At 39.8% G+C, this 27,444-nt stretch overlaps 1 protein-coding gene across 1 annotated transcript in view; it reads right to left on the bottom strand.

The window, feature by feature from the left end:
* Nucleotides 1–24,974, bottom strand: part of rxfp1 (relaxin family peptide receptor 1) — a 176,199-nt gene extending 151,225 nt beyond the window's left edge. The window contains exons 1-2 of the mRNA XM_039752700.1: nt 24,515–24,974; nt 3,577–3,732 (exon numbers count right to left, since the gene is read on the bottom strand). Coding sequence (XP_039608634.1) covers nt 3,577–3,732; nt 24,515–24,560 — 202 coding nt within the window. The 5' untranslated portion in view covers nt 24,561–24,974. The remainder of the gene's footprint in view (nt 1–3,576; nt 3,733–24,514) is intronic.
* Nucleotides 24,975–27,444: the final 2,470 nt, after the last annotated feature.

Below are 27,444 nucleotides of genomic sequence, written 5' to 3'. Positions count from 1 at the left end.
CAGGTTAGGTGTATTGGCGATTCTAAATTGTCCCTCGTGTGTGCTTGGTGTGTGTGTGTGTGTGTGTGTGTGTGCCCTGAGGTGGGCTGGCACCCTGCCTGGGGATTTGTCCCTGCCTTGCAACCTGTGTTGGCTGGCTTTGGCTCCAGCAGACCCCCGTGACCCTGTGTTAGAATATAGCGGGTTGGACAATGACTGACTAAATAGATTACAAATGCTGAAATAACACCTTTAGTTAGCCAATAAAAGTTGTCATTTCACCCGACTTATAAGACATTTTGAAATATTTATATTTCTGCTCTAGCTTTAAATGCTTAAATCTTTTTTGTCGTTTACTATTATTTTTCCCTTTTTCTGTGTAGTTTGCTTCCTTTATTGCATCTTAATAATGACAATTAAAAACAAGCAGAGCAGACACTGGGGCAAACAATGCAGAATAATGAAAGACTACAGCTCCTTCAGCGTCAGACCCACTAGTGAGTAAATAATGGATTAAATAATCAGAACGCTTAGAAATGCAGAATGAAAATCAGGATGATAAAAAAAAATGAAAAATATTATTCCCATATAACTAGATAGTACATTTTAATTGAAATTTACCAAACTTAGTTTTGTAATTTCTACATTGTCTCCAAAAAACAAACTAGGAAATTTCAGCTCACTTAACTAAGCTAGGAGTCCAATTAAAAAAGAAGTTGGTTGGAACTAAAACCTGCAGCCATCGGGGGTTTGGGGGTGGGGGGTCTACAGGACTGAGTTTAGGTACCACTGCCACGGGTAATTTGGAACAAGGAGTTGTAAATAATGTATGAAAGATCATTAAGTAAAATAAAACTTAATAGCAGGTCAAGCGATTAGTGATGAGCGAGCGTGTTCGGCCGAAAATGTGTTTGACTCAAGCATCACTATGCTCGGAGCATGCCGCTACTCGAACGAGCAGCTCGTGCGCCATGCTCGAGTCTCCGCCCTGCACGTTTTGTGGGTTGGAGACAGCCAATCAAGGGGCAGGTAAGTACTGCCCTCACTGTAATGCCAGTAGCCATGTCAGGTGCTGGCATTACAGTGATTGGCTGGCCGGAACACGTCATCGGGTGCTAAACCGCATGCACTTGCATATAATGTTTTAGAGCGTTAGCTCACCTGCAGGCACTCCCATATCATGTTTTAGAGCAGTGAAAGGCAACCTTTTTCAAGTTGCGGCGCACTAAGTCCAAAAATTTTCTTTTGCGGCGCACTTGAGTCGTGACGACACAATCTATGGACAGTCGCCAATGAAAACAGTTAATTTTACAAGTTTGAAAGACATTTAATTAATAAAGGAATCAAAGGATAAATCTTAAATTTAATTAATGTGTACGCTGAGATTGTTTTTCAGCACATATGAGATTGATGCGAGGATCAATTTTCGAAAGACAGACGCGCATTTCCTTGTCGATCATTTGAAGTCTCTCGCGTTTCTTAGACTTCATTTCCGTAAGTGTTCCGTTATCTGTTTTTCCAACATATTTTTTTTTTTTTAAACATTATCTTTTTAATCAACCAAAAGTTCAAAAACACTAGCAATTTTAAATATTTTACAAAAGTTTCCACCAGTTGCCCGACAATGTTTTAGAGCGTCAGCTCACCTGCAGGCAGTCACTGGCATATAATGTTTTAGAGCGTCATTTTTCCTGTAAAATTGATTTTTTTGGGTTTTTTTTTAGCGTGTTTTTGTCAGTCTGTAAAAGTGGCGTACAACTCGGACAAACTGGTTCCCAGCAGCGACTTAGGAGTCCAAGATGCATCCAGACATCGTCCCCATGCTGTTCCTGGAGCATTTGGGTGGTGTTTCTGTCACTTTCTGACCTTTTCCAATGGATCAGGCACCCTCCCCTCTTCAGAGCAGGGGGTGCCTGGTTGTCTCTCAGTGACTTACATTGTAGAGCACACGAACATCGCGATGTGTTCAGGCCGAACACTTTGGTGATCGTTCATCACTACAAGCGATGTAAATTCAGTTTAAACAGCTGAAACTCAATGGTGTCCCCTGTCTGCACCTGTTATGTGTGTGCTGTGAGTTAAAAAAAAACCAAAAAAAACACGTTGTTTTTTCACAATAGTTAATCTTTTGTCTTTGCTTGTTCTTTTTGTCTTTTAGAATTTACATTCACTGAAACCCTTCTTCTTTTGCGCTGTTGTACAGGATTGGCTTTAACTGTTTAAGAAAAATAAATTCCTGTGTCTGTAACTTTGAAATCTTTTAGTAAACTGGCCCAGCACATGCATATATATATATATATATATATATATATATATTTTTTTTCTTTCGTTCTATCTTTCTGAACATTGTGAAAGAGCCATGTTTAAAATGAATCAACAACAACAATTTATTTCTTGTATAGCCCAAAATAATCCAAGGAATGCCTCAGTGGATTTTAATATTCCCTGTTGTTTGAAAGCCCCCTATAGCCTTGACACCCTATGAAGACTTCCAAAAAAAAAAAACAAAAAAAAAACCCTGGAGGGAGAAAAAGAAGAAATCTTGGGAAAGGCAATTCAGAGACAGGCACCCCCTTCCAGGCATGTTGGGCATGCAATGGGTGTCAAAAAATGGGGTAAATAAAACACACAAAAAGGAACAAAAGTAATCGTCTTCATGGAGATGGATGGCCAACTCGGAAATACAATACAATACAATACAATACAACAGAACAAACTTCTTTGTTATTGCACAGTGAAACAGACCAAGTGCAGGAGCAGTGAGGCACGACAACACCAGTGATATTTCAGTTCTGATATTCATTTTAGTTTTAATTTCATTTTATAAAATGTATTTTTATTTCATTCTAGTTTTCAGTGGAGTCAACAATTTTTATTTTTATTTAGTTCTGTGTTTAAAATTTCAGCTTTTATTTTATTTAGTTCTGGCTCTTAATATAATATTAGTACAATTTCCATTTTTTTTCTGTTGAAAGTCCACAAATGCTGGCGTACACATATTTCAATGCAAGTTTTGTTTCAGTCAACAAAGTACACTCACAGGTCATAATGCTGTTAAATGATCAAACAGATTTAAGTGGCCTAATGAGTACAGTCATCCATTCATCCATTATCCAACCCGCTATATACTAACTACAGGGTCACGGGGGTCTGCTGGAGCCACTCCATGGCAACACAGGGTGCAAGGCAGGAACAAATCCTGGGCAGGGTGCCAGCCCACCGCAGAGTGCACACACACACACCAAGCACACACTAGAGACAAGTTAGAATCGCCTATCCTGGGAAGAAACCGGAGCACACGGAGGAAACCCACACAGACATAGGGAAAACATGCAAACTCCACACAGGGAAGCGAACCCAGGTCTCCTTACTGTGAGGCAACAGCGCTACCACTGCGCCACCATGCCGGCCCACTGTATAAGTACCCTTACAAATTAAAAAAAAAAATACAGATTAGATTTTGAACCATTAGGAAAACCACTAGGCATAAAGGCATCCATTCTTTTGTTAATGTACACAGCTATAAGCAGATATTAAACAGGAGTTTAAAAGCATACATTTTAGAATTTGCTTAATTTACATAACATGAATATTCACCACAGTTTTCTTCATCAGCGTGATTGCCGCAGTTATCGATACCATTGCAGTGAAGAAGCTGAGGCAGGCATTTTGTGAGGTTCCCACATGGGAAATATCCAAGAGGGCAACTGGACTTTGCTTCAGGTATGTTCAGTGATGCCTGCACCAAAGCAGCTGCAAAGTAAAAAGAAGGGACAGCTGTCAGATACAAGAGCAAATTGAACCATTTGGCATACCCACTGAAATGACTTCCTGTAAAGGCTTCTTTATCACCGAGTGCTTGACGATGTTTGTTTCGTTCATTTTTCAAGGGGTGAATATAATCACAAACATATGGCAATTATGCAGCAGTCATAGTGGAGCCTGGCACAACATTTTCAACACAACACGACTGCAAGTGTGATCTTGGAAAAGGGTGGAAAGGCAAGAAGTGAACTCAGCATAACACATAATGACAGCTCGGGGGGCTTAAAGATCAAGAGTGATAGTGAACACAAAACCCCCTGCTGGCTAAGAAGATTAGGGCTACGGCAGCCGTAGATTTGGCTCGGCTCCATTCTAGCTATTCAGATGTAGCAAATGTCACTGAGTCGGTCCTCTCTCAGGTGGGAACTCAGCTGTATGTATTAGATAGATAGATAGATAGATAGATAGATAGATAGATAGATAGATAGATAGATAGATAGATAGATAGACAGACAGATAGATAGATAGATAGATAGATATAGATAGATAGATAGATAGATAGATAGATATGAAAAGCACTATATGATAGATAGATAGATAGATAGATTGATATGAAAAGCACTATATGATAGATAGATAGATAGATAGATAGATAGATAGATAGATACTTTATTAATCCCAAGGGGAAATTCACATACTCTAACAGCAGCATACTGATAAAAAACAATATTAAATTAAAGAGTGATAACTTTGTATAATGTTAGCGGCCACAATGGTACCAAAGCCAAGCAGGATGAATGTGTTAAAGTGGACGTAACGTGGCAACAGCTCCTCAAGCCAAAAAATATGGCTGACTGAAAATTGTATATCTAGATTCTAAGTTTGTTGGACATGGCAGAGTGAAACACCTCTGATTAATAATGTTCAGCTGTTTCACTTACCTGGCTGTTTCCGTTTCAAAGTGTTAGGGCACTGGGGCCCATCTTATTAGAAACAAGGCCTGGGTGGGATGGTCACTATACAGGATCACAGGGAGTTGCTATTTAAGCTGTTCTAGTGGCAATTCTTTGTAAGGCAGACTCAATCAAGCTGCTCCAACTGACTTGTATCCCTTTTATTAGTTATCCACTTTTGAACTAGTGGATTACCCCATGCTCGCTACACAGCAGCCACTTCGCGTCTCTGCCGCTCGCATTGTCAAGATGGGGGCTGAACGTACACCAATGAGACGGGGTTGCTCCTTCAAAACCCCCACTTAAATGGTGATACAATGGGAAACAAATACAGGTTTTTTTTTAGCTCCTCGTTGCTCAATCAGCTGCTGCTGCTGCTGTGCCACGTGATCTGCATCTCGCACAGCGCTTTGAACATTTAAAAGCCTGTACAGTAGCTGTCATTGTCATCTACTCTTTGTCTTTTATTTCTGGCCCCGGGCGTGGTTAGATGTCTTGGCACAAAGTCTCGTCTTGCAGGACATGTGTTCTTGATATTTTAGTTTATAATTTAAAAGCTGAAGAAGAATCTGAAAATCTAACAATATCACATTAAAGTTCGATAAATTCTGAAAAGAATGATACCAAACATATATATGTAGGTTTTAAAATAAGCCGATTCAAAGTGTGACAAAAAACATGACATAAAAACGTCACATAAAATCGTTGCACTTTTAGGCTTAGGATTTTCATATACAGTATATATAGAGTAGATATGTTACAATAAGTTTTGTCACAGAGGTTGGCTGGCATCCCAGCTGGAATAGATGGCTCTTTGCCCTAATAATAACTGAAACCCAGCTGGCTGGCCATAATAACAGACAGTCAAAGGGAAACAGTCTCCGGGGGCCATGTATTTCACTTTAACACAGGATGGTACCATCCTTCTGGTGGCATATTAGGAGATGAAATCCTAATGGACAACCATTTTGGGTTACTTGGGTAGCTGCAGGGGTACATTGTCCCCACTTTGGAGGGCTTTTGCCTAACCTATACGTGCTTTATCACAACAGTATATTTTGTCATTATTTAACTTGGTTGGAACCACCATTAGTTTTACCAAATCAGCCCGCAATCGAGACATTTCCTTCGACGCTAGCATATCATTACAAACTATCCAAAACATGTTAAAGGTTTCGAAAATTCAGGTGTTTTCTAAACATTCAGGATGCAGAAAAATTAATTCATTCATTTATTACTAGTAAGACTGATTACTGCAATATGGTGTTCGCTGGCTATTCAACTCGTTCTTTATTCAGCCTTCAGTTAATTCAAAATGCTGCTGCAAGAATCATTACAAGAACAGGAAAAGAGGAACACATAACTGCAGTACTCAAATCGTTACACTGGCTCCTGGTTAAGTTGAGGGCAGATTTCAAAATCCTCCTTTTAATATATAAAGCCTTAAAAGGCCAAGGCCCTGTTTACTTATCTGAGCTGATCATTACTTACAAAGCAGATCTCAGGAGGATGGCCTGATTCACAGGTCTACAAAAACATTTTTTTTTTCAGGTGCCAAGGTTTTTTGAATGGATTTCGGGTATTTTGAGGGTGCTGAATTCAAAAATCCCATTACTTTTGCTGAATTGGTTCTAGTTTTTGAGATACAGTAATAGACATCCATGAAAATAATGCATTCCCCCTCTGCGACTTGTGTGTGATAACAAATGTAATAGCTTTTGGTCTGTCTTTTGACTCTTTAACAGTGTCTTTGGTAATGAAATATCCAATAGAATTATTTTACATTTCAATTTGTAGGCCTACAATGCTATAAAAGCGTCTTTTTGAAGCCAGAATTCAACTGTGAACTGTGAAAGAAGACGACTACAGTATAATTTTGTCAACCCAGTCTTGGTTTATACCTAAAAAGTTCTGTCTTAATAAGTATATAAATACATGTAAAAATTATGACTTCATCAAGAAGAGCCTGCATCAACAATCCTGATGTATTCTGCTACGTCTCTGGAGAGTACACGGTTGAAAAACAAAGAAGAAATATCACAGACTTTGTGCATTGAGTATACGTGGCTTATTTTGGAGTACAGCTTGGAGACCAGGATAAGCCTTGGGCTCCACATATGGTTTGCAAAACATGTGTGGAGTACCTATGACAGTGGACAAAAGGTGAAAGAAAAAGTTTAAACTTTGGTGTGCCAATGGTATGGAGAGAACCGAAAAAACCACCATGACAATTGCTATTTTTGCATTGTAAAGATTAAAGGCTTTAATCGTTACAAGAAAGCTCGGTGGGATTATCCTGATTTGGAATCAGCAAGATGACCTATTCCACATGGCAATGACGTTCCCATACCCCAGACTACCAAACCAGCCACTCTCAGACTCTGAAGAGAGGCAGGGATAGGAGTGTATGGCAGGTAGTAGCAGTGGAAGTGAATTTGAGGGAAGCTCTTCGATGCCTCAACCGTTAAGCCAAAAAGAACTCAATGACCTGATTCGAGACTTGCATCTGTCCAAGCAAGCATCTGAACTTTTAGCGTCCAGACTTAATGAACAAAATCTTATAAAGGCGGAAGTTAAAATTACAGCCTATCGGACAAGAGAAGAGAGGCTTATCCCATATTTCAACCAAGAGGAAGAACTTGTATACTGCAATTATATCCCAGGAATTGTACTTCAAATGGGACTAACAGAATATCGACCAGAAGACTGGCGGCTTTTTATAGACAGCTCCATTAGAAGCGTGAAATGTGTTCTCTTGCACAATGGTAACTGTTATGCGTCTCTTCCCATTGCTCACTCAACAAAACTTAAAGAAGAATATTACAGAATTACAGAAAATCCATTATCATGAACATCAGTGGTTGATTTGTGTTGATCTGAAGATGGTGAACGTCTTAATTGGACAGCAATATGGATACACAAAATACCCCTGGCTTCATGTGCCTCTGGGATACTAGGGCAAAGCAAGATCATTGGACAAAAGTGTCATGGCCTACAAGGGAAGAAATGATTGTTGGCGCTGCGAATATCATCAACAAGCCGCTGGTGGACAAGAACAAAATCATTCTCCCACCACTTCATATTAAGCTAGGATTGATGAAGCAATTTGTTAGGGCTTTGGACAAAATGGGTAATTGCTTCAAGAACATTTGTAGATCATTCCCTGGACTGAGCATGGAAAAACTAAAAGCTAGAATCTTTGATGGTCCTCAGATTTGTAAACTCATGAACGATTCCAGTTTTACCAAATGCATGAATGACACTGAGGCTTCTGCCTGGAAGAGTTTTGTCTCTGAAATGAAGAACTACTTCAGTAATCACAGAGCAGACAATTATGAAGAATTGGTGCAAGATATGCTTGCTAACTTCAGAAATTTGGGAGTTAATATGAGCATAAAGATGCACTAACTCCATAGCCATTTAAACAGATTTCCAGATAACCTTGGAGACTTCAATGAAGAGCAAGGCAAGAGGTTCCACCAGGATATAAAGGTGATGGAGGAGAGATATCAAGGCAGATGGGACATACACATGATGGCAGACTACTGTTGGAGTCTCCAACGTGATTGTCCTGATGACACACATAAAAGGAATCGCATAAACAGCATTTTTTGAAGCATCGACATTAATAACAATTAATAACTAATTAAAATTGTCTTAATTAATCAAATCATACATAACTTTTTCCTGTCACTGTTAGATATTTTTAATTTCTTTTTTGTATGATGTTAGACTGTTTACTTACTAGTTGTAACTAAAATAAAAATATTCTTGCAATTTTAAATGCTTTTCAAACGTGTTGCGTTAATTAATAAACTATTAGATATCTCAGAACCTAGAGCCAATCTGGCAAAACCAAAGTCATATTCTTAATCAGCACCATAAACTTAATATAAAACCGTTCAGATATCGTTGGCACCAAAATCACCAGTATACCAGTGTAATGATTCCAATGATTAATAAAATAACAATGGGAGGTCAAGGTTTAACTTTCAGGGCCCCAAAGCTGTTGAATGGTCTGCCTGCTAATATAAAGATGTCCATTACTTCAAAATAAATCAAAAGTTCAAAATAATTTTGAAATCTAATTTCCAAATGCAGAAAAACTGGATATAGTTTACCAATGAATTTGACGGTGTTGATGTTTAATTTGAAAACATAATGATACAAATTTGCCACATTATTCTGTTCAGTAAAGCTTTTCCCACTGCTAACAGAAATATCAATTTTTAAAGATACCAGAGCATAGCTGGGTATTTGTGGTAGTAGCAATACAATGAAATAATTGACAACCAATTCAATTTTTACACATGGGGAAAACAGACAGTATTCTTTCAGTTCAGCATGGTGGAGAAATGATCATTGCAGCAGTGAATATTTTCAATTCATTCTCATTTCAAATAAATTTATTCTCATTATCCTTTACAATACAAAGTAAGGTACTGTTAGTCCCACTAGTACAGAACAATCAAAACTGCAGCAATGCCACAGGGGACAGTACTGGTAATATATTGTATAGAAGACATAGACGATCAAAAGAACCACAATAATATCTATATTTCTCTCACTCTCTAGATATGTGTGTGTGTATATATATATATATATATATATATATATATATATATATATATATATATATATATATATATATATATATACACAGTGGTGTGAAAAACTATTTGCCCCTTCCTGATTTCTTATTCTTTTGCATGTTTGTCACACAAAATGTTTCTGATCATCAAACACATTTAACCATTAGTCAAATATAACACAAGTAAACACAAAATGCAGTTTTAAATGATGGTTTTATTATCTAGGGTGAAAAAATCCAAACCTACATGGCCCTGTGTGAAAAGTAATTGCCCCTTGTTAAAAATAACCTAACTGTGGTGTATCACACCTGAGTTCAATTTCGTAGCCACCCCAGGCCTGATTACTGCCACACCTGTTTCAATCAAGAAATCACTTAAATAGGAGCTGCCTGACACAGAGAAGTAGACCAAAAGCACCTCAAAAGCTAGACATCATGCCAAGATCCAAAGAAATTCAGGAACAAATGAGAACAGAAGTAATTGAGATTTATCAGTCTGGTAAAGGTTATAAAGCCATTTCTAAAGCTTTGGGACTCCAGCAAACCACAGTGAGAGCCATTATCCACAAATGGCAAAAACATGGAACAGTGGTGAACCTTCCCAGGAGTGGCCGGCCGACCAAAATTACCCCAGGAGCGCAGAGACGACTCATCCGAGAGGTCACAAAAGACCCCAGGACAATGTCTAAAGAACTGCAGGCCTCACTTGCCTCAATTAAGGTCAGTGTTCATGACTCCACCATAAGAAAGAGACTGGGCAAAAACGGCCTGCATGGCAGATTTCCAAGACGCAAACCACTGTTAAGCAAAAGAACATTAGGGCTCGTCTCAATTTTGCTAAGAAACATCTCAATGATTGCCAAGACTTTTGGGAAAATACCTTGTGGACTGATGAGACAAAAGTTGAATTTTTTGGAAGGCAAATGTCCCGTTACATCTGGCGTTAAAGGAACACAGCATTTCAGAAAAAGAATATCATACCAATAGTAAAATATGGTGGTGGTAGTGTGATGGTCTGGGGTTGTTTTGCTGCTTCAGGACCTGGAAGGCTTGCAGTGATAGATGGAACCATGAATTCTACTGTCTACCAAAAAATCCTGAAGGAGAATGTCCGCCATCTGCTCGTCAACTCAAGCTGAAGCGATCTTGGGTGCTGCAACAGGACAATGACCCAAAACACACCAGCAAATCCACTTCTGAATGGCTGAAGAAAAACAAAATGAAGACTTTGGAGTGGCCTAGTCAAAGTCCTGACCTGAATCCAATTGGGATGCTCTGGCATGACCTTAAAAAGGCGGTTCATGCTAGAAAACCCTCAAATAAAGCTGAATTACAACAATTCTGCAAAGATGAGTGGGCCAAAATTCCTCCAGAGCGCTGTAAAAGACTCATTGCAAGTTATCGCAAACGCTTGATTGCAGTTATTGCTGCTAAGGGTGGCCCAACCAGTTATTAGGTTCAGGGGCAATTACTTTTCACACAGGGCCATGTAGGTTTGGATTTTTTTCTCCCTAAATAATAAAAACCATCATTTAAAAACTGCATTTTGTGTTTACTTGTGTTATATTTGACTAATAGTTAAATGTGTTTGATGATCAGAAACATTTTGTGTGACAAACATGCAAAAGAATAAGAAATCAGGAATGGGGCAAATAGTTTTCACACCACTGTATATATATATATATATATATATATATATATATATATATACACATACATACATACATACAGGGGGTCATCGGGTTACGACACAGTTCTGTTCCTACAAGAGTGATGTAACCCAAATTTTGGTGTAAGTCAAAACACACCCTACCCTAAGTTATTTACCTATCCTAACACATTTGCAAAATCATAATCTAGAACATAAAAACACAACTAAGCCACAGAAAAAGGAAAAGGACATAAATATACTGTACACTGTACTGTAGTAGAAAAAAATGACAAAAAATGAGTGTAAAAAAAATTCCTTACCTTTATTCTTTCTGATCTCTTTACAATGTCTAATTTCACTTCCATTGCCATGGCTTTCATCTTCTTCGAAACACTACCATCTGAGACTTTCATTTAGGAGATATGATAAGGGCCACAAGGTCGCCAAACAAAGCAACACAAACAGAACACTTGTGCTGTGCACAACCAAACTACTTCACCAACTCCCTCACACATACGCTGTGTTACTGCGTATTCTTCTGCTGCGTGCAACCAAACTAGTTCGCCCACGCTGTCTGTAACTACAATGCTAACGGCATAAGCTGAAACACTCACGTCTAAATTTTTTTAAGTTTTTATGGGAGTGAGCATTGTAAACCCGAAACGTCGTATGTCAAGATGTTATAACCTGAGGACCCACGTGTGTATATATATATATATATACAGTACAGGCCAAAAGTTTGGACACACCTCCTCATTCAATGTGTTTTCTTTATTTTCATGACCATTCAACAGGTAGTCAAATGGTTTTATTTCAGGTGACTACCTGTTGAAGCTCATCGAGAGAATGCCAAGAGTGTGCAACGCAGTAATCAGAGCAAAGGGTGGCTATTTTGAAGAAACTAGAATATAAAACATGTTTTCAGTTATTTCACCTTTTTTTGTTAAGTACATAACTCCACATGTGTTCATTCATAGTTTTGATGCCTTCAGTGAGAATCTACCAATGTAAATGGTCAAGAAAATAAAGAAAACGCATTGAATGAGGAGGTGTGTCCAAACTTTTGGCCTGTACTCTATATATATATATAAATATATATACTAGTGGGCTTACCCCCTGCTTGCTTCACTCGCCAACCTCCCCGGCCTGCGCTACACACCAGCCACTTCGTGTCTCTGCCACTGGGAAACAAATACAGTTCTTTTTACCTCCTCTTTGCTACATCAACTGCTGGCTTGCTGCTGCTGCCGTGCCGTATGATCTGCATCTCGCGCTGCACTTCGAACATTTAACAGCCTGTACAGCAGCTGTCTTTGTCATCTACTCTTTGTCTTTTGTTTCCGGCCCCGGGCCTGGTTAAATATTTTGGCACAAGGTCTTGTCTCGTGGGATATGAGTTCTTGATATTTTTTAGTTTATAATTTAAAAACGAAATAAGAATCTGAAAATCTAACAACTTCACATTAAAGCTCAATAAATTCTGAAAAGAATGATACCAAACATATATATATAGCTTTTAAAATAAGCCCGATTTAAAGCATGACATAAAATTGTTGCACAAAATCGTTGACCCTGGGAGACCCAATGGGTTTTCCCATCTGCCCACTACGCTTTTCACACCAGTGTCACCTGCGGGATCAAAACAACAGAATGAAGCCAAACTAGCAGACAAAATGATCAGAGCTTAAAATGACTTACCCAGGCAACACCATGTGCTGCCTCTATCTACTGTCGTTTAAAAAGGAGCACCTCACAGTTTTGCGGGTGGTTTGGGTAAGTGGAAGTTCAGCGCGACACAAAAGAGAATCAAAGGGTTGTTGTTGCTTACCTCTTGCCTTGTTGGCTTTGTTTTAATAATTTAAGCACTACGAACTGTCTACCTTGAACTAAGAGGACGTGACAGTGTTGATGGTTACCACCCAGTGACAAGTTACCATAATTCTGGAAAACAAATGGATCCAAAAAGAACAACTTCTCTAGAATGGCAGTATGGTTGACAGATAGAACAGCTAACAAAATAACAACAGGGTCATCATTCTAAAAATGCAGAAACCTTTGCTTTCTTTTCTTAACCCATTCTACAAATATACCTGGGCAATGCCAGGTACTTCAGCTAATACAATTATAATGGATATCAATAATACTTTAGGTAGTGTAAAAATGTATCTAGTACTATTATGTAACAAGACCTTAACAAAAGCTTCTTTTGGTCTTCGTAACACTTAAAGTTGGACACACAGGTTCCTCTCACCTTTAGTGCTGTGGTGAGGGAGGTGTCAAGAAATATTAAGCCTGGTTTCTCCTTCCTCTGTGAGGCCCACAATGCAAAGCAAGTACACAGTAAGTGACCAAAACTCACTTACATTTGCTGCAGCCCATTTAATCGGCGCATTGATATTCTCCTTGTCAATATGTGACAGTGTTTGGTCATTGTCACATAGCTAATAATGTCACAGCAGAGGATGCAAGACTCTGCTGATGGAAGAAAAGCTATTACTGACTTTAAGAGAAAGAAAAGGAGGAAAGGAAGGAAAAGGCGGAGGGTCAGATCTATTCACGAGAATCGGTGAAGGAAGGGCGAGTGTAATATTCTCGTGAGTGAGGGACCGACATGATGAGCAGGTGGATTTCAAACATTTTTGCATGTCTTTCTTGCATTATAATGACCTGCTATGTCATATTTAGCCCTTCGTTCATCATTCTGGCACCCATGTAACCAACCTCACCATTTTGGAAACACGGCTGCTTCGTCTGCAGCACCGTGTTAGAAACGTTTCTATATGCCCAATGCAAACAGTGTGATGTGTTAAAGAAACAGTGCCAAGGTCATTTTGAGGGTGCTATTGATATGTTTTATTGTTATTTTGGTACTAGGGTGTTGTACAGTGTCAGCCATTATAAATGTAGTGAGAGGTCAAGCAAAATGACACCTTTCATTGGCTAACTGAAAAGATTATATTGTGCAAGCTTTCAAGGCAACTCAGGCCCCTTCTTCAGGAAAGAAGTAATACAGAAACTAGAGATCCCTGTGTTTATGTACACACTAGGACAAGTAACAACATTGGTAAATCTTTTAAGTGAGATATCTGAAATGTAAAGAATTAACTGTTTGAGGGCTGAATATTTTTTCCAAAATATTTTTTCTGAAAAGCACACAAAGCAATAGTTTCACACATAAGTTAACATAAAACGTCTGTTGCTATGTGCTATGGCTGCTGTTGGCACATGTCTGGCATCTCTGGTGGCAGTGGCTGCGTCGGGGCACCTCAGTGGTCAGCAGGAATGCACGGTGGGCCAGCTGCCTGTCTGTCTTCGCATAGCAGGTGAGTGGCGGTTGCAGTGTAATGCAATATGGTTTGTACCTCTTATCATCATAAGTGCAGGTCCTCCCAGGCAAACTCTGTTGTAGGCGCATCAGCTACACGGACGTGTTCAGCAGCACGATCAGCTGGGGACCAATAGGCTGATGCTGGTACCTCACTTTTGTTTTTGATATCCATCTCCAGATCACTTGTATCAAACTCGGAGTCCAACAAGTCAGAGTCCTGTTCAACGAAATTATGTTAATCGTCCATGGAGTATTTTGCTCTGCACATTTGCTTTGGTCACTCGCCAGATTTTAGAGGTTGTTTGCTCTTCGCTACTCACGCACAGGTTCAATCAACACAGCTACGTAACTTTCCTTCTAGCAAATGGCGCTTTTCCACTGCATAGTACGGCACGATACGGTTCAGTTCAGCTCACTTTTGGGGCGTTTTCCACTGGTAACAGTACCTGGTACCTGGTCCTTTTTTTAGTACCACCTCAGCCGAGGTTCCAAGCGCGCCGAACCGTTACCAAAACGTGACGTGTAAACTCTGCTGGTCACTGATTGGCCGGAGAAAATCGTCATTACTCCGTCACTGGCTAAACGCGGAAGTTTGTGTCGCGTCTCTCCATCGCTGGACGCAGTTTGTTGCATAAGTGGATGAATGTTTCTTCAGACATTCGAAAGTTCTCCAGCCACTGAGTGTTTGTAAAACCGGGAACAATCACATCCCATCACTCTGAGGCACGGTTAAATGTCCAAACAGATGGTCTGTTGCGGCGACTTTTTTGCAAAATGTGGAAGATCTGTAATATACAGAATCAGCATTTTAATGTTACACTGGCAGTTAAGTTCATTTTATGCTTTGCAACAGTGATAAAAGTTAGCTAGTGACGTGCTTTTTTTAGATGCTTACCCTTGCGCGTCGTCGAGCTAAAGTGTTGTCGTTGTCTGCGTGTTGTTGTAAAAGTTCCACGGTGTCACGGCAGTAGAGGCGGCGCAACTATAATGACACGTGAATAATCCCGCCCACTCTAAAGCGGTACTAAACTGCAGTCGAAACGCAAACCGAGCTGAACTGAGCCGAACCAAGGTGAGCTGTACTGAACCGTGCTGTGCCGTACTATGCAGTGGAAAAGCGCCTAAAGAGAGTCGAACTGAAACGTAAGGTGGGGTTTTGTTGCAGTTTACCACCCTATACTCCTGAATTTTGGCAAAAGTCGACATCAACCCTAAAAGAGTTAATAGACCTCTCCAGGCTAAGATTCATTTAACAAGAGAGAAGAACAATGTATGGTCAAGATCTTTGGATAAGATAACTGTTCAACAAAGTCTTTTGAAGTTTCTGATGAGTTTTTCCATACAATGTGGGTCTGTAGACAGGTTGTCTGGGTCAGAGATGCAAACAATCCTCATATCTGGCCATAAAACTCTTATCTCTATTCAAACCATGTTGCAATGTATTAAATTTTAGCAGGAGTTTGACTTCCCATTCTTTTCTCTCTTGCTGTGTTCTGAAGTTGCCCCTAAGCCCTATGACTCTCACAGTGTCCACGGCTATTGAAGTGGACTGCTACAGGAACATCTGTGTTGCCACGTTTAATGTGGAACGTGCGTCAAGTCATTCTCTGGCAGAGTGTCTGTCCAGGTTCTCCCACATAGAGTGCAGTGTCAGGACAATCCATGCAGAGAATTAGGTAGACCACATTAGATGATCTGCAGGAAAATGATCTCTTTATGTGATCTTCTAGTCGGCAGTGCAGTATAATTATACAGTCTGTATTATAAATGTGAGCACACGTTTTACATCTTTTCTGTAGGCAGGGAGATGTGCCATTTTCTGTTGGTTCACTTAGGGAGCTTTGGACAATAAGTTGCTGCAGGTTTGGTGGTTGTCTGTAAGCCAGGAGGGGAGGTTCAGGAAATACATTTGTCAGCGTTTTGTCGTTGTTTAGCATTGGCTGAAGTTCTTTTATAATTTTTCGAAGTCTTCAAGAAGTGGGTTGTAGGTGACAACAAGGGGGATGCGGTTCTTGTTGTCTTTGTTTTTATATTCCAGAAGGTTGTCTCAGGGCATGGCAGTAGCTCTTTGTATTTGAGTGTCTGTTGTTTTGGGAGCGTAACCTTTAACCTTGTCTGATGAAATCTTCTCTACGCTCCTGCAGTTGTTTATCTCAGTCTATCGGGTCTGAGCAAATACAAAATGTTATTTTGGTGAATTATTTGTCATGTTTATTCTAATAATGCATTTTCTATCAATTTTCTTTGATTTACTATGTAGATTCTATGTGGGTGACATTGTTCTCTTATGTTCGTTGTATTTTGTGGATGTAACCCCTAAGAGGTAGACGACCATCCTTTCATCACTGCTAAGGGACCATCCCCAGCTTTTGAAGGCAGGTTGGAAAGCAAGTCCCTTAATTTCATGTCACATAACATGACTTTTCCATCAGTTTTCAGTCGTAGCCATCAATTACATAATCTTAGTGAGTCACAGATGTTGTGTTTCAGCCGGGGTTCCCTTTCTGACTGGAGCTCAAATTCATGTTTTAGGTCTGTTTTGTTCATTTTTGATTTATTTTATTTATATTAAGGTTACTTTTGATGATTATTTGTATTATTGATTGTGTCATTGTATGTAGACTGCCAATCACTGCCAGGGACTGCCGTCCACCGCATAAATCTTCAGGGTCTCCCACCGTTCCTGACGGTTCATTTCGAATGCACGAGGGGGTTTTGGTGAGTTCTATTTTTTTGCTGTGCCTTGTGCTTAATTGGATTTTTTGACCTTCTGTTGTTTTTTTGCTTTTGGACTTTGTTTGCATTGGATCGTCTTTAGGTTACTCTTTTATGCCGTTTGTGTTCCTTGAGAACTTCATGTCGAGCATTTTTTGGAAATAAATCTTTTTACTTTTATAAACTTTTGGTGCTTGCCTGTTTATCTAGCCGGGGTTTGATGATATAGCCCCCTCTGGTGGACATTTGTGCAACTTTTTGGGCCTTGGGCCTCCTAGTCATAACAGGAGACAGTTGGCAGCACTTGTCTGTGAAGGCCAGTCGCATGATGGGACGTACCCGGTGTGACAGATTAGGGCCGTATCGCTCCCTTGAACCCCTGTCCAAGACTCCAGACACCAGATAAAAGTCCAAATAATGCCTTTATTTAAAAGCCACAGTGCACAAAGCACCCTCTCCTCCACTATACTCATAAATAAACTAATCACAATAACAATAAACTATCCTCCACTCAGCTCACCGTCTGGGAGCTCCCACAGTCCTTTTATCTTTCCTGACCCGGAAGTGTTCCCAATCCCCAGTCCACGTGATTCTCTATCACTTCCAGGTCAGGTATGAGTCCTTTGCTCTTCCTTTGACGTACTTCTGGGTTATAGGGCACAAATGATTCTTCAGTCCTCCCTGCATCTCCCTCTTGCGGCCCCTGTGGTATCCAGCAGGGTTGTGTATAAAAACTACATAGTCCATGACTCCCTGCTGGTCTTCGGGGCACCTCCATACTGCAGGTATTGGCCGGGATGACAAACCAGCCATATACCACACCGGTGACTCACTCCAACTAATCCATGAATCACCCCTGGTCTGATATGCAAAGTTTGCGATGGGACCAAACATTCGCTATTGAGTTTAGATGAAATCATGGCTCTGTGATTGATTTTAGCATGGCATCTCTATGTGTGTCTGTGGAAATCTACAGTATGTACAACAATAACTTCTGAAAAAAATGGATCTGTCTTTATCAAACATGTTGCATGATGTTTCCCATTGATGGTGCCATGTTGCATGATGTTACAGGCGTCTGGCTATTTTTCTTTGGTTCCACTACTAGTCTGGACCAATACTTATCTCCATATCCTTCAAAAACCATTTGACGTATGTCCAATGATAACTACGGAAAGTGTTTTTTTGTATCCAGGAATTTTGCAATCTGCTCCGTTTAGTCATAAGACCAAGCCTATTGATTTGCTACATTTTTGCACAAGTTGATTTATTTTAATATACATGTGTGCACGCCTGGATGCACCGCACACACCAGCGCCTGCACATGTGGACACATACAAACAGACAACTGCCCACCACATCTTGACCATTCTGACCCCTAACCATCCATCTGACTCTAATTGGCTAACAATTTCTCTCACCCTTCATCACCTAATAGCTAACGTGTGGTGAGTGCACTGTCAGAAGAATGGCTGCCAGATGGATGCTGCAGATTAGCTGTGGTTTAAGTGGCTCCTCAATGTCTATGTAAAGCACTAAGTGTTTGAAAAACGCTATATAAATGTAATTATCTCACTATCTGTGCGGATTTTGCATGTTCTCTCTGTGTCTGCATAGATTTCCTCTGTGTTTAAACAGATCTGAATCTGTATGTGTATGCATTATGTAATGTGAACTTGTTACAGCTCTCTGAGCCTGCACTTAGTAAAAAGTGCTATACTCTTTAACCTCTTAACGCGCACACGTACCGGTCCTGGGACATAACAGCGTTTTAAAAACGTTACAGTAATGTGTGCATGCCCATCTGCCATGCATCTCGACACCCTACCCATCAAATGAAACTTCAAAGTCTCGTCTTTCCGATGATATAAACCATTTTGACACACAACAACCACAGCACTGACACTAAAGCCTTTTTTACAGAGAAGTACATACTTTTAAGAGTTGACTTTCCCTACCTTTGAAGACCCCCTGCAAGTCAAACATCAATATTTCCGAGCAGTATTGATCCCATTGTGTCCGTAAGGCTCCAGTGAATATAATCCAGTAAAACGATTTAGGTCCAAAACACATGATATATTCTCAAAGGGACAAAAGCTCCAGAAAACGTTTCATAACTTGAGACCACCTAAGTAATTTTTTTTCACTTATATTGCTCATATCAGACGTAATTTGTTTCTGTCGGCGATAACCATGCTACCGCATGAAACACGGAAGTGTTAGCTTCTGATCGACACCTAAGTTGGCCAATTACGACGGGTCTGGGGTTGACTGGCACCTCGTATAGCCAACCAGTGTCACAGACAGCTTGAAGGATGACGTACAACTCCAAACCCTGGTAGAATCTACCAGTTGATTGGACACTGTGACTGACACTCAAAACTTACAGCCAATGAGCAGCCGAGCATTTTGATATGTAACTTGCTATACTTACTTGTAAACAAAACGATAGGAGCTGCGCGAAGGTGGCATTTGTGCCAGTCTGCAGAGTTGGTGCGTGGTTGTTTATTGTGATTTCGCCAAGTTTTTTCGCATTTTAAATATGAATAAACGTACCGATAAACGTAAATAAACGCTCGATTAAATAATAGATGCATGTACGCGGCGTGAAAGTATTCAATCGGCCCAGGTGACGTCTAATGGCAGAGAGCGACGTGCCACGCCCTTGTGCTTTCTGCTTGCTAGTGATTGCTGCCATCAAGTGGCACATGGAAAACACTGAGCTGTGTTGTAACAGTTTGTAAAAGAAATGTATATAGTTTGTGTGCATTTTATAAAAAAAAGTAAAAATAAAAATATAAATATATTTTTGGCCCATAAGACTTGTATTGACTATTTTTACATAGAAATGTGTATTTTTTATTGTTTTTATTATGGAACATGAATTTCCATAACTAATAGAGTGACACTGTGTGTAGATATAGATTCCTTTAGGTGTAAGCTTTCAGTAGAGCCCTCATTGATATCTGTGGGTTGAAGCATTCAAAAGTTATTACATTTTTCCATACGTTCCAAAATGTGGATAATGGTCCCTCTAAAAAGCACCTGGACATGCCCACATAAAAACTGGTGTAAAAATGTCATTTTTACAGGTATTCTTTTCAAATTTGAAATTTGAGTAGTCAACAAGTTATTCTGTTGGTACATAGTGTGTTTCTGTCCCCACCTTCCTACTGCAGCTTTATTTTCCTTTATTTTCATAAAAAACTTAGGCGAGAACAAAAAAAATTCGTTTTTTTTGTGAGTTCTAATGTGCATAACTTTTGATCAGTCACACCTACAGTGATTCTGACTACTAAGGGTGAAACTAGAGAATGTTACCTTTACAAAGAGACCAAACATGTGTTTATACTCCAGATAGTTCAATAACAGCAATGATTCTAATTTGGAGAGGTCGAATTACAAGCGATTTAGCAAAAATGACCCCGCTTGGTAAACGAGTAAGTGTCTGTGTCTCCATCCAGTTGCTATGTCTATTGTCTTGGTCATTCCAAAAGATTGCTCATCACGAAAAATTTGACAGATGGTGCAACACAAATATTTTTAGTAAGAAAATGCATTGCATTTGTCATTCCAACAGATGGTGCATCACAAACATTAATACTGCTTTTATGAATTCCATTACCAAATGGCATATAACAGAGACATATACATTGTAGTTTTCATTGTAACAGATAAGGCATTACAAACATTAACATTGGTTGTTTAAATCCCATACCAAATAGCATATAACATAGACACATGCATTATATATGTCATTCTAACAGATGGTACATCACAAACATTGGTAGTAATGCATTTTATTACTACATGCATTATAAAAGGCATTTCAAATACATGTTCCTCTGCAAGCATTAACACTGAGTTGGTTACTTAGATTTCAACCTGCCTTACACAGGTAGCACAGCTAGTACTAAAATAAATGGAGTTGGCTTGAACTGGATTAGAATGTGGCACTTAAATATTCCTCCTGAACTTCTCTTTAACATATCTTTGGATACTCTGAAAAAAATAATACTTCCAAAATGGCTCTTTACTGGATTGTAGGTCTGTTCTGGGAAGGGTCTTTGTCATATTAAATTGGGTCTTTAGGCTTTGAAGAGAATCATAATATGTGGACACCACAGAAATCTTTAATGTATAGTTGGCTACCTAGCAGAACACTAACAGATAAAAACAAAACTGAAATTAGGCCGTGTTATTAATTAGTCCTTTAAAATCAGGAACCAGTTTGGTATTTTTAAAATCTGATTTCATGACAATTTATGGAATTTGCTATCTAAATAAACAAAGGTTCGTTCAGTAACTTCCATGTCGGTGGTTATTTTGAGAACCTTCGCATCGACCTGAAGAATAGCTTTGGCATCTTTATTATTAAGAGTGTAGTAACCTTTCATTGACGGTAGAGGGCACCAGAGAAATAGTCTTTTCACCCTGACCACTACATTCCTAGTATTTATTTATTTATATATTTTTTTTTGTATGTGAAGTAAATAAATAATGCTCACATTCTTGCGCCGGTCTGTGATTAAACATTCCCGGAAAGCCATCACAGACGTTAATGGGATTTGTCTGCTTCACTGCTATCAGATTAATGAAAGCGGAGACCATACTGTACAATTAATATTGTAATGTTCTCGCAGCTTCGCATTTTTAACACCCTAAAAAATAATATAATATTTTTAACACGTTATATATGGAACTTAAAAGAAAAGTGTTGTTGGATCACTTACTCCCAGATCACGTCGGCATCACCATACTGAAGTAATAAACTTTCTTTAATTCCGTAACCGGTATTATTTTAGACTCTAAGCAATTTAAACGTTAATTCTCAGGGTACTCATCCACACGTTATCGAAGCGATTTGATCCAGTTTAGAGTTGCTGTCGTATCTAATCCTGACAGAGTGCCAGGTCGTCGCGCACACACAGACACCCATAAAGGTCCACTTGACAGGGGCAAGTTAATCAATAGCACCTCCGTTTGTTGAGGATGGATTAAAAAAAAAAACATACACACACACCTTACAAAGCCACGTAAAAATTCAGGAGAACCGGCGAACTGCTCACAGACCGGGCTCAGACTATGAGACGAATTCAATGAGCCCACTGCGACCGAAATAAAAGGCTAACTAACTAACGAACAAAATAATATAGATAGATAGATAGATAGATAGATAGATAGATAGATAGATAGATAGATAGATAGATATGAAATGCAATGTATGATATATAGACAAGTAGACAGACAGATATGAAAGGCACTATATAAATGATAAATATGAAAATCACTATATAATAGATATACATGAAAGGATAGATAGATATGAAAGGCACTTTATAATAGATAGATAGTTGTGAAAGGCACTATATAATTGATAGAGAGAGAGATATATCGATAGATACTACACTGAAAAAAAGTGATGATTCACACTTAATATTTTCAATCTGAACCAATATAATTCTTTTTATCTTATTGATCCCACAATTTTTAAGTTGAGGCAAATCATTTAGAGTGATTGGGTGCAATTCACTTGTTTTTTTTTTACTGAAGTAAATCTATTTTTTAAGTTGTTCTTCTTTTTTGGAAGATTGGAAAGCCATCAAACTGGAAAGTTTGATTAAAAGAATATACAAACGGCGCCTCAAACACAGCACATGAACAACCTAAAATATTAAATGAAACAGGATTTTTACGTTTATTCCCTCCACCATAACTTAATTTGGTACAAACAATTTTTTTTTTACTTTGATTGAGATTTGAAACCAAATATTTCAAGCTGCAACATTAAATGACTAATCTTAAGTTGCTTGAAAGAGAAAATTTACTTTGAATGAACAACATCAATGTTATACTTTTTTCAGTGTATATGAGATAGATAGACAGAAAGATAGATAGATAGATATGAAAGGCACTATATAATAGATAGATATGAAAGGCACTTTATAATAGATATAGTTGTGAAAGGCACTATATAATTGATAGATAGATAGATAGATAGATAGATAGATAGATAGATAGATAGATACTATATGAGATAGATAGATAGATAGATAGATAGATAGATAGATAGATAGATAGATAGATAGATAGATAGATAGAAAAAGCACTATAATAGATAGAAAATATAATGATTTAATGGTTTTGGTTAAATCGGGTTCGCTTTTGAGCATGGGTCATATTCTAGCAAGACCATCTTAAAATTCAAGGAGCCGCTCCTTTTCCAAAACTAGCATTTTTCAATTTTTCAATCCGAGTTTATTCTGGCAGCTTCAGGTGCAAGGAAGGAGCCAACCCTAGTCGGGGTGCCACTCTATCGTTGGGCTCACTCTAGAGAGAGGATGCCAGGCTGCCAATTACACAGAGACGTCGGCCGCGGTGTTAAACCGGTCATTCATGAGATTTTAGGCAGCAGCGCTCACCTCTGCGGCACCAAGCGCCGGTGATCACTTTCGTATATTGTGTGTTGATCAAACGTTTGCATGTAAGAAAACTGCAGTTTTGTAGCCCCTCTGCTGCGTGAAATACAAACTTCAAAATGAAAAGGCAATCGTGAGGAACCGGAGGTGCAAATTTGCAGTTATAATGTATTCTAAAGCACGTTGAGGTTATGTTATGTATTGGTATTAAGTCTATTTTGTTCTTTGTGATGGTAGTGTTAATCGCTACTGTAAAATCAATTAATTCAGAAAGAAAGAAAGAAAGAAAGAAAGAAAGAAAGAAAGAAAGAAAGAAATGGACAGATGTCCTAAATAAGTAAATCCATTGACTGCAGTGTTCGACAGATACGCTTCTCTTATAAATCGAGCCATTCCATGACTTAATTGATGAATGCAAACAAACCAGAGGAAATTAAAATGGATTTTACACTAAACATGCGACTTAAGTCATATAGCGATCGTTTGGATATGTTTCCAGAATTTTTAATGATAAAAGCTGAACATTATAGGGCATATTAACGGAGAGATGTATAATAATAATCAAAATTGCAGTTTATAAAATTCAACCTAATATCCTTCAGTTCCACTTGAGTATTTAGCGCTTTGAAGTCAGACCGCAGGTCTTCGTCCGAGAAGAAAATGAAGATGAATGGCACGTAGAATGTATTCCCTTGATGAAGGTGAAATGCGCAAAGCACACGGCGGCTTACATTTCAAGCGAGAAGACAACAAAGTAAACCAAGAAAAACAAGAATGTGTTTTTTACCTTTCCAAGTGTCCCCGGGAAAAAAAATAACCCTAACCCTATCTATCTTAGGAATAGCCACAAAGCGACGCTATATGACGCAGTAAGGCGCTACAAACGCACTCGACTTTTTCGTATGTATTCGGTATGTTTACATTCAGTTATCTGAAAGTATTTGCGCACCTCTCGCTTATGGACTGATAGCAAAGATCAACAGTCAGCTGCAGTATTTTGAGATTATTTTAGAGAATTCGCTGCCTTTAGTCCTTAATACACATATCGACACGAGACCTGAGGAATTAGTGTGTTTTTTTGAATCGCATGCAAAGCAATCAAAAAGTACTTACCGCCAATATGTGAGAGAAGCAGAAGCGCCGAGACGTGCGTTTTCATTTTGCACTGCTGCTGTCTACTCGGTTCGGGGGCTCAGTGGCGGTAGCCGCGGGGTCTGCTCAACTGCATGTCTTTTCCCTGGCAGTATCCTCCTCGTGCGGAGTGGCGAGCCGGGACTCAGGCGGAGCGGCGCACATTTGGCTCTCACGCATCCCTGGCACCGCACACGCACCTATTCTTCACAGTGAGGCATGTGCTCGGGGGCTGCGCTCCGCTCCACTCCACATTGCATCACCGGGCTGAGACCCAGGACTTTGAAGACGCACGTTCGCGAAAGTGCCCAGCCGGGGATGGCAGATTTGATCTTGTCATTTTTTTGGCGATGTTGGCGAAGGGCGAGACGTCTGCGATTTGCCATCGTTACGCAGTAAGTAGGAGAGCAGTCGGGAAGGTGCGCTGCCACCCCAGAACTTTAAGGTTCAAGTTCACAGAGCAGGCTCGCGGACTCTGCACGGTTGTAATCAATGATCAGCTCAGAGCAGACGGCGCTACAAGGCCAGTACTGGTTACAAAATGCACACATGTTAAAAAGGAATAAGAATTAAACCCCTAACTGGGCTCGATTTCGTATAGAGGAATTTGCTGGGGCTGTTTCAAGGCTGGTTTTTTTTTTTAATGTAACTTCATGAAAGAAACAAAAAAAAAAAACATAACAGCATTCATTTAGAAACACTATTATCTCTGTCGTGGTGATTTAGAAGGCATTTGCTAAATTTAGCGTACATCACTTATAAACTTTTAACTTATATTCCCAATGAGATGTTATTTTTCTTACCATTAATGGCTATTTTTAATAAATACTCCACCCAGAAATCTATTATTATATTTTTATTCTATTTTATATTTTTTTATGTTTCTACTGATAGTTGAGAAAAAATTTCATGTTGTCATGTCTTCTCCTCGAACTGCCACCAGGAGTTTGCGTGTCCCAATGATCCCAGGAGCTCTGTTGTCCGGGGCTTTATGCCCCTGGTAGGGTTACCCAAGGCAAACTGGTCCTAGGTGAGGGATGAGACAAAGAGCAGTTCAAGCAAACCTCCTATGAAGAACAAAAACCTCGGACAACATTTTCTGGAGCCAGGCCTGGAGTTGGGGCCTGATGGCGAGCGCCTGGTGGCCGGGCCTGCACCAATGGGGCTTGGCCTGGCACAGCCCGAAGAGGCAACATGGGTGCCCCTTTCCATGGGCTCATCACCTGTAGGAGGGGCCAAGGAGGCCGGGTGCAGTGTGAGTTGGGTGGTGGCCGAAGGCGGGGACCTTGGTGGTCCGATCCTCGGCTACAGAAGCTGGCTCTTGGGATGTGGAATGTCACCTCTCTGAAGGGGAAGGAGCCTGAGCTAGTGCGCGAGGTCAAGAGGTTCCGGCTAAATATAGTCGGGCTCACCTCAACGCACAGCTTGGACTCTGGAACCAATCTCTTTGAGAGGGGCAGGACTCTCTACCACTCTGGAGTTGCCCCCTGTGAGAGGCGCAGAGCAGGTGTGGACATACTTATTGCCCCCTGACTTGGAGCCTGTTCATTGGGATTTACCCCGGTCAACAAGAGGGTAGCATCCTTCCGCATTCGGGTGGGAGGATGGGTCCTAATTGTTGTTTGTGTGTATGCGCCGAACAGCAGTTTGGAGTACCCACTCTTTTTGGAGTCCCTGGAGGGGGTGCTAGAGGGCATTCCTTCTGGGGATTCCCTTGTACTGTTTGGAGACTTCAATGCTTATGTGGGTAATGAAAGTGAGACCTGGAAGGGCGTGATTGGGAGGAATGCCCCCCCCGATCTGAACTTGAGCGGTGTTTTGTTACTGGACCTCTGTGCTCGTCACGGATTGTCCATAATGAACACCATGTTCAAGCATGGGGGTGTTCATGTGTGCACTTGGCACCAGGACACCCTAGATCTCAGTTTGATGATCGACTTTGTGGTCGTATTGTTGGACTTGCGGCCGTATGTCTTGGACACTCCGGCGAAGAGCGGGGCTCCACTGAAAGTGATGAGGCAGTTTTGGAGCTTATCGATTTTTTTTAAGCATCGGCATGAAATGAGTCATAAAGAATGATTAGTCGCGTCATTCTTCCGGCAACGTTCAGTTGTTTGTTTACCCTAGGAATGGCGAGTCCTCGGCAAAAGGCGTTCTCGAGTTCACGAGTTCGTGGAATGCGATATGCTGATACAACAACAACAACAACATTTATTTATATAGCACATTTTCATACAAAAAAATGTAGCTCAAAGTGCTTTACAAAATGAAGAATAGAAAAATGAAAGACATAGTAAGAAAATAAAATAAGTAAAAAAATAATAATAAAAAATAATAAATTAATTAACATAGAATAAGTAAGGTCCGATGGCCAGGGTGGACAGAAAAAAACAAAAAACCCAAAAAACTCCTGACGGCTGGAGAAAAAAATAAAATCTGCAGGGATTCCAGACCATGAGACTGTCCAGTCCCCTCTGGGCATTCTACCTAACATAAATGAAACAGTCCTCTTTGGATTTAGGGTTCTCACAGAAGGACTTGATGATGATGGTTATGTAGACTTCTGGCTTTCAGTCCATCAATGTTGGAGCATCATGATGCTTTGAGTAGGTGGTGGTGGCGCAGATCGCCACCACAAAGAAACCGGAAAAAGAAACAGAAGAGAGAGAGTAGGGGTCAGTGCGGATTTTAGAGCCACTATGAATAGTTATTATAATGAATTGAACATGCAGAGTATCAGGATTAAATTAAAGTGAAGTTATGAGAAGGCCATGTTAAAGTAAATATACGTATATATATACAGTAATCCCTCCTCGATCGTGGGGGTTGCGTTCCAGAACCCCCCGCGATAGATGAAAATCCGCGAAGTAGAAACCATATGTTTGTATGGTTATTTTTATATATTTTAAGCC

The sequence above is a fragment of the Polypterus senegalus genome, chromosome 4 (assembly GCF_016835505.1).
Source record: "Polypterus senegalus isolate Bchr_013 chromosome 4, ASM1683550v1, whole genome shotgun sequence".
Lineage (NCBI taxonomy): Eukaryota > Metazoa > Chordata > Cladistia > Polypteriformes > Polypteridae > Polypterus > Polypterus senegalus.
The sequence above is the reverse complement of the archived record's forward strand: the minus strand, read 5'-3'. Positions and strand labels throughout refer to the sequence as shown.